This window comes from Miniopterus schreibersii (genome assembly GCF_964146895.1).
Source record: "Miniopterus schreibersii genome assembly, chromosome: 9".
Classification (NCBI taxonomy): domain Eukaryota; kingdom Metazoa; phylum Chordata; class Mammalia; order Chiroptera; family Miniopteridae; genus Miniopterus; species Miniopterus schreibersii.
Window position 1 is genome coordinate 8,635,364 of NC_138118.1, and position 15,345 is coordinate 8,650,708.

The window sequence follows — 15,345 nt, forward strand, 5'->3', positions numbered from 1 at the left end:
CTACTGTTGGCATAAGCTAAAGATAATGCACACAAAATGAGGATACAGTTTGCAAGAACATGTCCCCAAAAATACACAGGAAGCACAAGTGGGGGGGCAGTTGTTTGTTGGGGGCAGGAAGCAGGATGCGAGAAAGGTATGGGGATAAAAGGAACGAAGGGACAGGGAATACAGGGCATTGCGTTCCCGTGCTCCATGGAACCACAGGTATACACACATGTGCGCACACATGCACACACAAACGTGCACACTCCCACACATGCACACCCACACACGCGCACACACACATGCACATTCACGCACATGCACACTCACACACACTCACACACATGCACACACACACCCAGAAGTGGGGGAAATCAGTAATTATTGGTTGCAATATTGACAGTTCACAATGGTGAAGTAAACTATTCTTGTCAATGGCCTTTTTTATTTTTAACGTGGAACTCTTTAGGAATAAAATGTTGCTGTGTATTAGATCTGTATTTTCTCTCAAAGCCTGTTCTCCATATTCTAGTCCCAAGAGACATTCTGGAAAACAACAAGAAAAGTTCTGTGGTCAAATGCTGAATTTCTCACTTGGTTTCCCAAGCACATCATTACATGAAAGGCTTCGAGAAGCCCTACAATAAAGAGACCTGTGTTCCTTTGATCAACCCATTGTTTACAGCGTTTGACCAAGGGAACCCCTCTTTAGTTTCCATGTAATGATTATTGCCATTGGGAATGGTCCAAGGGATGCACTGTGGAAATACTGCGCCGGAGGCCGAGGCCTGAGAAGTGGGGGGTTCCGGGTTCCAGGCACCGCCGGGGACTCCTCCTCTCCTCTCCTCCTAACATGCGGGGTCGTCCTTAGAGAGCTTGGTTCCTGAGCCACCTTGGACCCAATGTCTCATGCATTCGACTGTGGCAAAGATGGAACCGTCTTTCCCTCCGCCATGGTCCGTCTCCTTGTTACAGCGGGATGACCCCTCTGTCCCCAGAATTCAGAGCCGGCGGCAGTGACTGATGCGACTCATCTCTCACCCCTTACCATCGACCCTGCTGCAGGGCATTTCCTATATACAATTTTCCTTTTCTTTTCCTATGTTGCTTTTTTTTCTTTTTATATTTTTAAAATTTTATTGAATTTATTGGGGATGACATCGGTTAATAAAATTATACAGGTTTTAGGTATACAGTTCCATAATACATCGTCTGTATATTATACTGTGTGTTCATCACTCAAAGCCAAGTCTCCTTCCATCATCATTTACCTCCCCCTTTACCCTGCTGGACCTCCCCCCCCCTTCCCTCTGGTAATCGCCACACTGTTGTCCGTATCTATGAGTTTTTTGTTTGTTTAATCTCTGCACCTTTTTCACCCAGGCCCCCAACCCCTTCTCCTCTAAGCTGTGGTCTGTTTTCTGGATCTCTGAGTCCGTTTCCTTACCTTTCTGAGTACTCAAATCACTGTGATCACTCCCCTGGGCTAGTAGAATGGTTGTTTGTTTGTTTGCAAATTCCACCCTCCCCCTCCACCCCCGGCCTTGCCCTTCTCTACTCTGTGCATCTGCACAACTGCCTTCTAATGCCCGGCTTCCTTAGCACCGTTCCTTAGGCCCAGCTCCTCTCCTGCCATTGCCAAGGTGGTTCTCTCTGTTGGTGTCCCAAACAGCACAACTTCCTGGCACACCCTCAGCTTCTACTCTCCCCTTTTCATCCAAAACCTCGAAACTTTCTCCCAAACTTATGTACCTGGGCACCCAGGCCACCTGCCATCTCTCTTTTGTTTGGGCAGCTGTGGAGCCAGCCAGACTCTAAGTGAGCACACACTCATTGCAGAGGCTGCAGGGACAAAGGGACTTTAATTGGTCTCCTCCAGAAAATGACCACAAAGTTGGGACATATGCCTTTGACGTAGCTGAAAGACTGTGCTAAAGAAACACAGAGGAGAAAAAAAACCAAATAAGTTGCAAATTGCAAGGACATGGTCTTGACAAATTACTTGAGGTAAGAAGCCCAGAGATTAAAAAGCTGGTGCCAGGGACAAGAGAAGGAGAAGTGTGGGCCCAGGGAGTAAGAAAATAGAACTCAACGAGTCCCAGACAGAGAAGACTAAATTTACAGGGGACAAACAGGCTACAGCGACCTAGTGGGAAAAAGGAACTCAGAGAGGGCCGAAAGCAGACTAGAAAAGCAAACACATAAATTATAAGGGTTTGGCAAACAGTGAGATAAGGGAGGAAGGGGCCCGGGGTGGGGGCTGTTGGAAATTATTAAAACAAACTGAATTTATGGTGCAGTACATGTGTTTGTTGATAGCAGGGCTAGTCTGGTCAAGAATGTGCTCACTGACTTATAGTCAACAGGAGGTTGGGGCAAGAGGACTGGGGCTGTGCATTGGATCAGAAATGCGTGGTTCACATCGACCAGTTGGGTTCCAGAGCACAAGAGGTCTACATTTCTCCTGGAGTTCACTGTCAAGGCTTGAAGGCAAGAAGTCATGGGCACTCGGTCATGGTCAAAGAGAACAATGAAGTGTTGCTGTAAAATGTGCTCCAAATGTAAAATAAAATGGTATGGTCTCTATAGAAAATAGTATGGAGTTCCTCAAAAAATAAAGATATAGCCACCATATGATTCAGCAATTCCACTTCTAGGTGTACCCCAAAGACTGGAAAGTGAGCTCTCTGAGATTTGTACACCTGTGTTCATAGCAGTATCGGTCACAATAGCCCAAAGGTGAGATGAAGGGGTATATAGGATGTGGCATATTGTCCAATAGAATATTATTCAGCCTTAAAAAGGAAGGAGATTCCAACACAGGCTACAACATGGATGAACCCTGGACGTTATGCTAAGTGAACTAAGCCAGTCCCGAAAGGACAAATGCCGCAACACAGTCAAATTCAGAGAGAGAAAGTTGAATGGTGGTTGCTGGGGGACAGGGGGAAGGGGCAATGGGACTTAGTGTTTAATGGCTACTGAGCTTCAGTTTTTCAAGATGAAGAGACTTCTGGAAGTGGTTGGTGGTGATGGTTGCACAACATGAATGGACTTAATGCCACTGAACTGTACACTTAAAAATGGTTAGATGGTAAATTTGTTGTGTGTATTTTGTATTCGTTGTGTGTGTGTGTGCTGTGTATATTTTACCATAATTAAAAAAAAATGCCCTCCAGTCCAACGTCCTTCATGCCATCCTTAACACCTGGATCCCCTGGGAAGCAGGGGACCCACCAGTCCCGTAGCCGTGGGTTGGAGGGTCCCTCCTGCTAGCCATGTTGTAGAAGCACAAAGAGCCGTTCTACCTACTCAATAAAATCTTTGCAGGCGTCCGTTTGGGTTCTCAGGCCCTGAAACCTGGCGCTCATTTTAACAAGCCTGGGCGAAGGAGGCGGAACTCTGGATGCTAAGTGTCCATTCAGGGTTGGAGACGAAGCATCTTAGTGGGGTCCAAGGCAAAGAGAACAGAGAGCTGAGGCTTCTTGCCCATAGGAAGTTCAGGGGGACCAAACTCTAGCAGAGAAGTCTAAGATGTTGGGGAAGCCATTAGGAATCTTTAGGCCGCAGTCTTTGGGAAGATCCAGTGGAGATGTCAGTTATAAGGCACAACCTGTGGTCTGGCAGTGAACCAGAGAATGAACTTGGAGAGTAACAGACAACCTTCAGAGGAAAGTGGAAGGTCCATTCAACAGTGGCCTCTCTGGTGGTTAATATGCCCCAGGCACAGCATTAGCAATGAGAAGATGGCAAGGCGGGTGACCTGGGGAGGACCTGGATTTCCTTCCCTGGGGGGTCCTGTTGTAGAAGGCAGTGGTCTCCATCAGTACCTGGATGCCCACCTGCCCTGTGGCCTGAGCAGTGTCTAGCAGTGCTGGTGGGTGTCGCTACACAAAAGACCACGCTCACCACGTCTACCTAACATTCCGTGACAGGCCAGCCACCAGCCACAGGCTCAGGGCAAAGGTTAGCAAGTTCCTCTTTCAGCAGAGGCAAAAATAGCATAATGTACTGTGTCTCCCGAGTGGTTAATGTGGGGGAGCCTGGAAAACATGCTAGAGAACCAGGCCTTTGTAAAGAGGCCAATAAGCTGAGACCCTTACCCAGAGTGGAAAACTGGGTAAGTGCATAGACTAGGTTGCAAAATTCTTGCAATTTGGAGGCGAGATGGGGGTGAAGTTGCTGGGAGCATGGTCTGGAGATGCAAAGAGTAATAAAGGAAACTGTTTTAGTAGTTAAGCTTCTATGATCTGCCCCAGGCAGGTAGGCATCAAAAACCCATCAGCGCCTTGCTGGGGATGACCTGATACGCACAGCCGCAGAAATGGTCCACACAAGACTGACCAGGAATAACTAGAATGTACAGGAAACAACCCCAACTCTACAAGGAAGAAAAGGAGAGTATGGCCATTTAAAGATAAACTTTGCTTATTCCAAATTTAGTAGAATTTCAAATGTATGTGTGATGGTCTATGACTCTTTTTTAGAAAACTTACACTATATATCTAGAGATAATTTAATTTGCACATTTAGAGAGCTTTGCCTTTTGCCCAGTGTGAGTAACAAGATTTAAAACTGTTTTTGTAATTGCCTAAGGGTTCCGAGAACTTGTTTGGGAAAAGTTTCTCTGCTCACAAAATAGTGGTTGAAGAAGAACTTTGAGTTCCATGTGAACTGAGAGTTAGTTGCTTCTTTAAATTTGGGAGTGATTTTTTAAAAAACTTGTGAAATCAAGGATGTGTTGTCATTCTTCTTTTTGGATACAATAGGGGTGTTATTTGTGTTCTCGATGAGTTAGGGTTAAGAGCCATAAGAACTGGCCCAATGTGCACAGTTTTTGAGATTATCTGAGCAAAAGAGTTCTCGACAGAAGACCTACGTGCGATGCCTTGTGTTCGCTGGCCCTGCTTCCAGATGGGAAAATGCCTTGGCAAGCGCCACAGTGATTCAGGACCCTGTTACATAACTCTATTTTGCATTAGGGTTGAACAACTTGGACTTGTTGCAGGTACAATTCAATTAAATACGGAATTTATTATTGGAAAATATTAGCTAGAAATAGAGCTTTTATGCGATTTTAATTTGCGACGCTCTGTTGTTTGGGAACACATCTGTGCAGGGCTGTCATCTGGGGGGTAGAAAGTTCTTGCTGCCACATTTGATCAGCTCCCTTCCACCTTGAGCCTGATGTCCTGGTGGATTTTGGCAAATATACACATCAAGAAATGCAGAACTGAAAATCTGTGGCTGAATTCCCAGCCAGGTGCTCACCCCCCACCTGCAGTTCCAGCCCGTTCCCAGAAGTGAGACGCCCCACAGCATCTTCAGCAAGGATGGACCTTTTGTCCCCAGCTGAGAACAGGGATTGGGTCTAGTTTCTGAGCCTTGGGCCCCACGTCATGCTCTCAGGCTATGGACTGAGTGTCCCCTGGGCCTGTCTCCCTGAGGTGCTGCTTGTGCTCCTGCCAGACTGCCTCCTCAGGGCCCAGAATACCTTGCAGTTGGGCCGTAGTGTCCACTGGCAGCCTTCCCGATTCCTGCTTTCCCGAACACCTGACTGTTGTCCAGCCGGCACCTCTCCGGGCCACCCGCGATGGCAGTGCTTCCTAGGATGGGGAGCGTCATTCTCCTACCCTGTCGATCTGTGCTTTGCTCATCAGCTGGAACCTGCTCTGCCAGCACCCGCAGCCGGGTCAGTTTTTCAGACCTCACCCGCCCCAGTGAATGGGGCCCCTTCCAGGTTCTAGGTCATTTCCTCTGCTGCCCCATCCCCTGGGAGTAAGGGACCCACTGGCCATGCCAAGCTGAGATAGAATATCTACTTGAACTACTTACATATTTACACTCAGTGCAAAAATCACAGAGAGATGTTTTGAATTGTCGACTAATATATTTTGGGAAGCTTTCTGGCTTGAAAGATTCTGGGTTAAGGCTGGCAAATGTTTTTAATAATCTTGAACTTATGATTTTAAGAAAGAAGGAAGGTGCTCCGGGGCAGCTGGTGCCAGGCCTGGGTCCACAGTCAGGTGTAGGAGCCCATCTCGGAGGAGCAGGGCCTCGGCTTAGCTTTGACTTCAGCTGCCAACAGAGGGCTTTTTCTGATTTATTCAGAGGTTTCTCAGCGTCTTAAAGCACAATGGGGCAAAACTGTGGACTGTTGGGGTTGAGTCATCAGTCTCCAGTCATCTTGTTTCGAACTGGAAGAGACTTCAGATATCACCTGGCCTTTTTCTTTTCATATGGCTCATTTTGACTCACTACTGGTTATGAAACCAATTTAATGGGGCGTGACCAGCTTGTATTGGTTTGATTTTTTCATGAAATAATAGAAGAGAACAGATCAAAGTAGATCTTATATAGTAAATAAGACATTATTTTGTAAAACTTTAATTTCAGGTCTGTGTGTGTGTGTGTGTGTGTGCGCGTGTACTGTATCACAATGTAAATTATATTATTTACTGAGGCTTATTATTAAACAAAATGCCAAAGTCACTGATCTAGTCCAAAACCCCTCATTTTACATCTGAGAAAACTGAGGCTTTGAGGGGAGAAGTGATTGGCCTAAATCCATTAAGCTAACAAATGGCAGATAGAGAATTGGAGCTGGAACTGGGTTCAAGTTCAGGTTTCTATGTAGTTGCCATGCTCTGTTTGGTGTTTTTCTATCCAAACAAAAGGAATTGATCTTCAGGAGTGTGAGTCAGTAGTCATTAAAATAGGCAGCCAAGAAGTGATCGTAGAATGAAGGGGGGAAAGGAAGTGGTGTTAAATAAAGGTAAAAGGAGATGTCAGGAATGCGGGGGGGGGGGGGGGGGATGTGAAAGAGACACAATTGGTTGCCTCCTGCACACAGGATCAAGCCTGCAACCGAGGTACGTGCCCTTGGCTGTAATCGAACCCCGGACCTCTGAGCCAAACCAGCTAGGGCAAAATGTAGATAATCTTTGACCTAATAATTTTATTTCTAGGAATTTATTCTACAGATATGCTGACATAAGATTGCAACAATATATATGCAAGAATGTTCACTGCAGTATTGTTTATAAAAGTAAAAGGTGTTCACCAGTTGAGAACTTGTTTTTAAAATTAGGATACATTTATGCAGTGGAATTCTTTAAAAACAGAATTTGCATTTAACAAGATGAATGTATTAAAATGGGGCAATCCCCCAAATATCAATAATGAACAAAGCAAAGTAAAGGACAGCATCTATCACATATCCATTTGAGTATTAAGAAACTGAGAGCAGAGGTTGCTTTTGAGGAGGAATGTGAGGGTCCAAGGTGGGAGTCAGTGTTACCTTTTTCCATATAGTGGTTTGTGCTTTATGAGTTATGGACAATGTACGTGTTCATCTACTTACAATTTAATGTTCCCCTGAGAGTGTAGGAGATTATTTAACAAGTCTGCCTTGATGAAGGGATATGAGGATCAGATGCCATTAACTAATGGAAGGGCATAGGTGATGGGTCTTAGGAAGCACAAAAGTCAAACTTGACCAAAGGGGAAATAAGTTTATGCTAGAGATCAAGGCTAAAGCGATGTGGGGGCGAGAAGAAATGGGGAGTAGGCTAGACAAAAGAATAACTTTAGAGATGTCACTTAAAAGACAGGCAAGATAGAGAAAGGGAGCTTTGAATGGAGCCTTTAGAAGTTACAAATGAGCTGAACTTAGGGTGCTGTGTAAGTATTTATAAGTAATTAATAGTAATAGCATAATAAAGGCTGTCATCCACTGGATTACAAAGGCAATTACAAATTAAAGGGGTATAATCTCTATCCTGTTTATAGTTAATCACAAATGTGTGATGATTATATAGATATAGGTCTTTTAGGGCTTGGAAAGGAATATAAATCCAACTTAGGGCTCATTCTTAGACTAAAGGAGATAACCAGTAATTGACTGAAGGTTATCTAAAGTGATAAAGCCTTGCTTTCTTCATATTATACCTCCAAGGGTACTAATGTGCAATTCAAAAGAGTTCTAATCAAGAATTATGAGTAATAATAGTATAGGTGTTCATGCCAGTCCACCCACTTTACATTCAAGTTCAAAAAAGGCAGAGACATTAACCCTTTACAGGTGTGTCGTTGGCAAATATGTTCTCTCATAGAGTGGGCTCCCTTTTGGTTTTGTTGATGGTTTCTTTTGTTGTGCAGAAGCTTTTTATTTTGATGTAGTCCCATTTGTTTATTTTCTCTCGCCCTAGGAGATGTATCGGCAAACATATTGCTATGAGAGATGTCTGAGATTTTGCTGCCTACATTCTCTTCTAGGATTTTTATGGTTTCATGTCTTACATTTAAGTCTTTTATCCATTTTGAGTTTACTTTTGTGTATGGTGAAAGTTGGTGGTCTAGTTTCATTTTTTTGCATGTACCTGTCCAGTTTTCCCAACACCATTTATTGAAGAGACTGTCTTTACTCCATTATATGTTCTTGCCTCCTCTGTCAAATATTAATTGAGCGTAATGGCTTGGGTTCATTTTTGGGTTCTCAGTTCTGTTCCATTGATCGACATGTCTGTTTTGTGCCAGTACCAATCAGTTTTGATTACAGTGGCTTTGTAGTATAACTTGATATCTGGTACTGTGATTCCTCCAACTTTGTTCTTCCTTCTCAAGATAGCCGTGGCTATTTGGGGTCTTTTTTGGTTCCATATAAATTTTCGAAGTGTTTGTTCTAGGTTTGTGAAATATGATGTTGGTATTTTAATAGAGATTACATTGAATTTATAGGTTGCTTTGGGTAGTATGGACATTTCAATGATGTTGATTCTTCCAGTCCAGGGTAAATATCCAAAATATATAAGGAACACATACAACTTAACAAAAGGAAGACACGCATTCCAATTAAAAAGTGGGCAAAGGACCTAAATAGACACTTCTCCAAAGAGGATACACAGATGGCCAAGAGACATATGAAAAAATGCTCAAAGTCACTAATCATCAGAGAGATGCAAATTAAAACCACAGTGAGGCTTAGTTGTCATTTTGATCCGGTTGTGAGAGGATTTTAGTATCATGTTTACCTACGCCACCGTCTTGACCAGAGTTAGTCAACCCTTTTGTTTTAAAAGGCGAACATACTTAGTGTCATCTGGATTAAAGAGCTCAAACAGGACTTTACCCCACCACCGTGCTGCTGCTAAAACCAGAAGTGGACACGTTTCCAAAGAAGTCAGCGTTTTACGGCTCGTGTTTTTTTCCTAAAGCAGAGAAAGGTAATGGCTTTGTATGAAGAAATTATGCCATCACCTTTCTCTTCTTTCCCCCCTTTTCATCAGAGCTGGGAACACAGAGTGGAGACACTACTGCAGTTTTTATCTCCACAACCTCATTTGAAATCATTCTCTTTAAGTTTTCTTGAAATGAAAGGGTACATTGTGTTAACTTAGTTAAAATTGGGGGAAAGTTGATTGGACATCCTGTTGTCGTGGAAACCAATCGTCTTACTTTCTCTCTCTCTCTCATACACACACACCCCACCACCACCAACAACAACCACCCACCAGTTATTACAGTGTCCTTTAAATTCTTTATCTGAGATTTTAAGATTACTTTAAAATACCCAAGGGCTCTATTTTGAAAGGTCTGGACAAGAAGTACTCAGGAGAGGGGTTCCTGGAATTCAAATTCAGGGAGGCCTTCTTCCAATTCTGGGGAAGCTACTGTCATCCTGAGTCAGTGCTGTGCCTCATAAATGTACGAGGCAGTCTGCAAGGTCAGTGTCACATCAGCTGCAGAATGACACCATTGGAAAGGGACAGGTCGAATGAGGACTCTTACAGAGCAATAGAACAGCACAAGAGAAAGAGAAAGATAGGTCAGTCCCTTGAGCCTCTACTGAGTATCTGTCATGCTGAAAGCAAGACGCTACACACACACACACACACACACACACACACACACACACACGGAAGGAAGAAAGGCAGACAGACCAAGCTGGAAGGGGCCTTAGAGCATGCGGTAGAGCTGCTTATTCCTGAAAGATATGCGCCATCTCCTTGCCGTTCCGTCAGAGAAACACACCTCCCCGCTCCATCAGTGCCGTGCTTGGCCACAGGACTCCTCGCCCTGGCTTTCGGTTTGGCCGTGTAACTTGGTTTGGCCCATAGGATGTTAGCAGACATGATACAGCAGACGCTTGGAATGTTCTTGTGCTCTTGGGTTTGCTCTCTTGAACCTTTGCCTTCTCCGCGAGAAGAGCCTGCCTGGCTACCTGCTGCTCCCAGGAGGATGACAGACGTGGGGCAGAGCTGCCTGACCTGTGAGAGCCGCCTGCCCAGCTGACGGCAGGGGCACCAGCAAGCTCAGCTCAGCTTCCCAGCCAAGGATGGCTTAGATCAGTCAATTCCAGCCAAACCTCAGACACGTGATAAAAACAATAATTTGTTGTTCAAGTCACTTCATTTTAGAGTGGTTTGTGAGACAGCAATAACAAACTCATACAGAGAGCATCTAATGTACCTTAATTTACTACTTTCATGGGGTCACAGAGCAAACTAAAGAGTGGGTAAGCAGAATTTGGCCAAACTGTGGGTCTCTTGATAGGGCTGTTTCTACACAGGGTAAAGGTCAGTCCCTTTCTGAAGTCATCACCTGGGGAACAAGCATCACGTATCCTGGGATTGAAGGCTCACAAGCCACTGGACCACATCAGGATGTACATTAGGAACACACAGAACTTTACTGCACTAGAAAAGTTCTGACCGACCTGCAGGTCTGGAAAAGAGCTACTAAAATCAGCCAGTGGCTAAGGATAAGCTATGTGAGGAGAGATGAAATGATTAGGATTCGTGTGGAAAGACACGTATGTGTTGAGAATCAGTTGATTCAAGTCTGTAAAATCTTGCATAGGGCAGATGCTTTGAACATGGGTTTGTTCACCAGATTCTGGAATTTCATTTTTTGAAACAGGTGAGTGGGGAGCCTATGCTGAAGCATAAAAGGGAAAATTCAGAAAAAAATAAAGGGAAGGCTATGTTACTTTACCTGGCTGACAACTAGGGTGAGACCCTATGTTCCAGTATATCCAAGACAGCCTCAGTTTCCACTGCTGTCCTGGGATAGTTATTAATAACACCCCCTTTCACTTTCAAAAGTGTAGTGGACCGAAGGATAGATGATATAGTCATACAGCTGACAGTGTATTTTACCCATAGAGCTGAGCAAAACACATCCAAGTAAGGTTCAGATAAGTTCATGGGGAAAGACCTGCCATGGGTTATCAAGGCAAAGTAGACCGAGGCATGGAGGGCCACTGGGTCCCATTGCAGCCCACCCTCATGCTAAAACAGATGATGCTAAAAGCACTCAGGGCCTGACTCAGCTGGTCAGGGTCTTTTTTTTTTAATATAATATGTTTTTATTGATTTTTAAGGGAGAGAGAAAGAGAAACATCGATCAGCTGCCTCCTGCACGCCCCCTAATGGGGATCAAACCTGCAACGCGGACATGTGCCCTGACTGGAATCGAACCGGCAACCTTTTGGTGCGTGGCACGATGCTCAACCAACTCAACCACACCAGTCATGGCTGGCCAGGGTCTTAAAACCTAGGAAGTGGTGGTGTTTAAGGCTATCTGATGTCCCTTTGGCCAATCCTGGGGTCTTTTCTAGGGGCCTCATCTGCCAGGCACTCCCTTTAGTGGATCCTTAAAAGCTAGAAACACAAGCACCTTCCCAGTATGTCATTACTTCCAAACAACTCGCCACGCAAAAATCAGAATATGTGGTAGGAGAATGGAGTTTCCCTCTTACCCACACAGACGTCCGTACAGCCTTCGGAGCTCCATTTGGCTTTCCCAGGAACCCTGCAGAAAACACACACTAGAGTAACAATCCAATTCAACAAAATGTCAAGTGTTCAAACTTATTCAGAAGTCTGGAACAGCGAGATCGCAATTACATAAACAATAAAAAGGAATTGAAGTGATACTGCTTTCAAGTGCTTTGGAGTATTAGAATAAACTAAAGCTTTAAAAATATATAGGCTGCCAAGGAAAAGTCTCCGTAAACTCTGCTTTAATGGACAGAAAAGATCATCTGCACTTAAACTATTTGTGTATAATTGCTGCTAAAATATTTGAAAACTGTTTGCTTTCTCAACTATGTTAACATTCCCCTCTGCAATTTGGTTTATATTATTATTATTTTTGGCAAAGCCTCTGTTCACAGCCACTCTATGTGTAAACATCTGCTGGGTCTATCCAAATGATCACAAACTCTGAATTATTGTCATCCAAGTTCAATTTTAACTAAAATCAACATATTGAAAATATAAGAACCTTAGAGCAATTTGATATAGGACAAAACACCAGACACATTTTGTAGTGGGAAAGGAGCACACCTGGAGGTACGCATGGGGTAGGGGGTGGGGGTGGAAGCTCAGAAAATGCTAGACTCACGTGGTGTAGGGATGGGATTGCGTATAGGGATGGAGTGTGTGCAGATACATGCAGAGGGATCTATGGGCGAAGGGTTCGTAAGTGCCGGATCCAGTGCACTGTGGGAATGAAGTTTACATGAAAACAGGCATGGGTCGGGTGGAGGTGGGGAGTGGAGAGTGCCAGGCGTGTGCTGTGGGCGTGGAGGGTAGGAGGATACGGGCAGATATATGAGGGGCGGGTGAGAGTTGAGAGTTGGGGAGGTCAAAGAGTTGGATGTCCTTGGCGGAAACACATTCCATTCTCATCAGATCGACTTTCACCGTCCAAGCTTGCCATATATCAAGGAAAGTGTATATGGATATAAAAATAGTCACTGGAATCTCTGTGTTCTCGAAAGAACTTGGCAGGGTTTGCACACAGAACGGTGACAAGCTGAAGAAGAGCATATGTGGAAATTATCCAGAGGGAGGGGCGCAGTGTTCCCCTCACAGCCACAGTTAGACTGTTTCCCTCCAAATGCCAATACCAAAGTAATTACTCAACTGAATGCAACTGATCACCACCTCCCCCAGAAATATGTGAAATGTATTTAATCTCCTCTCTGGTCTGTTCTATTTGACACGGAAATGTCTTCACACTTGCTTCAGGAATCTCACAGGAAGCCCGGATGAGATAGCTGTGGGCTTAAAGCTGTGAGCTGGCCACCCTAAGATAGAGATGAGAGAAGGTGTTTAAAAAAACACTAGGAAGAGCCCAGCCAGTGTGGCTCAGTGGTTGAGCATCAACCTATGAACCAGGAGGCTTTGTTGGGTTCCCAGTCAGGGCACATGCACAGGTTGTGGGCTCGATCCCCAGCAGGGGGCCTGCAGGAGGCATATGATCAATGACTCTCTCATCATTGATGTTTCTCTCTCTCTCCTTCTCCCTATCTCTGACATCAATAAAAACATTTTTGTAAAAAGGTCAGAGAAAGGGACAGAAGGAATAGAGGAGACACTGAGAAGGAGGAAGGTCAGAAAGAAATGGCTAATGTGATTTCCTTTCTGGTGCAAGGACCTGCCTTTCTAGGGGCAGGAGTGGGGGAATCCTAAAGAGACTTTAAAGGGATATTATCAGCACTGGCCCAAATTTACTCTTCCTGCCTTTGGCTTGGTGGCTCTCACACGCTGGGTCTGTTGGCTCCTGATGTCAGGTCTGGTGGCCGCAGCCCCATGAGTTAGCAGAATAAACCGTTTGGCTTCTGAGAAAACCCAATGTGAGGGAAAAAATAACCTTAGAACATAGAGCCCCAGGCCTGTATCTACAAATGTGGACATTTCCACTTGCTAGTCAGTCACTCTGGCAAAGCAAAGGCGTCTCCCTTCCAACCTTTATTTCTGACATCTCATGGCCCTTCGCCCTGTTACCACAGCTCCAAAGTTCCAGGCATGTTTGACTCACCTTGCCTTGAATTCTCTACACCTAATCAGTCACACGAGGTACTAATTTTGCCCCCAACATCCCTCTCTTTTCACTGGCATTACCACCCTGGGCCAAGTCTTCACTTCACACCTCGACTTCAACAACAGTTGGATTCTTCAGCCCTGATCTAAATTTTCTCCCTTACAAAGTCATCGTCCACTTTGCTGCCCATCTCCTGCTCACAAATGATAGCACACAATGGTCCTCCCCTTGCCCTTCTAGACTGTCAGGAATCTGGCCCCCTCCCTTCCCCACCTCTTCTCTCTCTCACAGCTGCTTTCCTCAGGGCTCCCCAGTCTTTGGCATCCAGGCTGCTCATCAAGCTGTGCCCTGGTTCTCATGCGGGTGCCTCACACACGGCGCTCCCCATCTGTCCTGTGTGTCCTTGTCTTTGTGTCAATCATTCCTACCAGACCCCTTTCTCCAGGAAGTCCTCCAGGATGACTCCAGCTCTGATGGATCTCCCTCTCCTCTGAAGGACGACCACCCCATCTAGTGCTAGGATATATCCCATCTGCTGTTGTCCACCATTATTTGGTGTGTGTCCTTGAGGGCATGGGTGACTCCTACCTCTTCCACATTCCAGGGCCTGGCACATTCGGACACTCAGTAACTGGGTTTTTGGGTGAATGGATGACAGGACTCAATACATATGAGGAGTGAGAAGCGATGGGTCATTGTCATCACATAGCACATTCACATACAGACCACTCCAGGTGGGGGGGACCTGGACAGGAGCAGTGCTCCGTGGGCACAGCTGCTAGAAGGCACAGAAAACAGCCCTTACCTGGCGGAAAAAGGTCAGGTTCCCAATAAAAGGGGAAGGCTTGGGGTGTCTGATGCCCAACTTCTCCAGTCTGGAAAATGCCGAAGTGGAGTACCTGAGGGGAAAAGCAAATGGAAAATCAGAGGAACTGAGGTGGCATTCACAGTTCCGGGTTTATAAGGTGTCAGAACTGTCGAGTCCTTCTGGAAGTAAGGGTAGAAAAAGACGTTTCCCGTTGAAGGTATCTAAGGACTGAAGAGACAGCGTGAGTGAGTAGCGTAGAACCCAGGGAACTCCTCCTGATGGAGTGGCAGGCTAGAGACCAGGAAACCCTAAAGCTCACAGCCGGAGGACCCCTGGGAGAGCCTGGAGTGTAAGTGCCCTCCCCACCGAAAATGGCCATCACCAGGTTGTTCTTTGAGACACACCTCTCCCTCGCTCAGCCCCCTTGCCTCTAACTCTACCCTGCACGACTGTCTCAGAAGGCAGGAGGTAAAAAGTCACAATGGCGAAAAGAAGTTTCCTGTGCAAATGTGTCTATTTCCTTGGTCAAAATCGACCCCTGCACATAATCTGTCCCTCAGCACATTCCACGGCCTAATAGAGACAAATAATAAAACTGGGACGGAGGGAACACTCCATGGAGACGAGACCTCATCACCAGCCGCGAGCAAGCCCTGCATGCCTTTGTTCAACGGCCTGAAGCCATGTGGGGAGCATATTTTCTTAACTAAAGATCAGGA

The 15,345-nt window shown here is 45.3% G+C and overlaps 1 protein-coding gene across 1 annotated transcript in view; it reads right to left on the reverse strand.

Annotated features, from left to right (window-relative positions):
* The window catches only part of TBXAS1 (thromboxane A synthase 1), a 127,374-nt gene that overhangs the window by 83,602 nt on the left and 28,427 nt on the right, over window positions 1–15,345 (reverse strand). The window contains exons 2-3 of the mRNA XM_081148131.1: window positions 14,624–14,717; window positions 11,747–11,799 (exon numbers count right to left, since the gene is read on the reverse strand). Of these exons, the coding sequence (XP_081004257.1) occupies window positions 11,747–11,799; window positions 14,624–14,717 (147 nt within the window). The remainder of the gene's footprint in view (window positions 1–11,746; window positions 11,800–14,623; window positions 14,718–15,345) is intronic.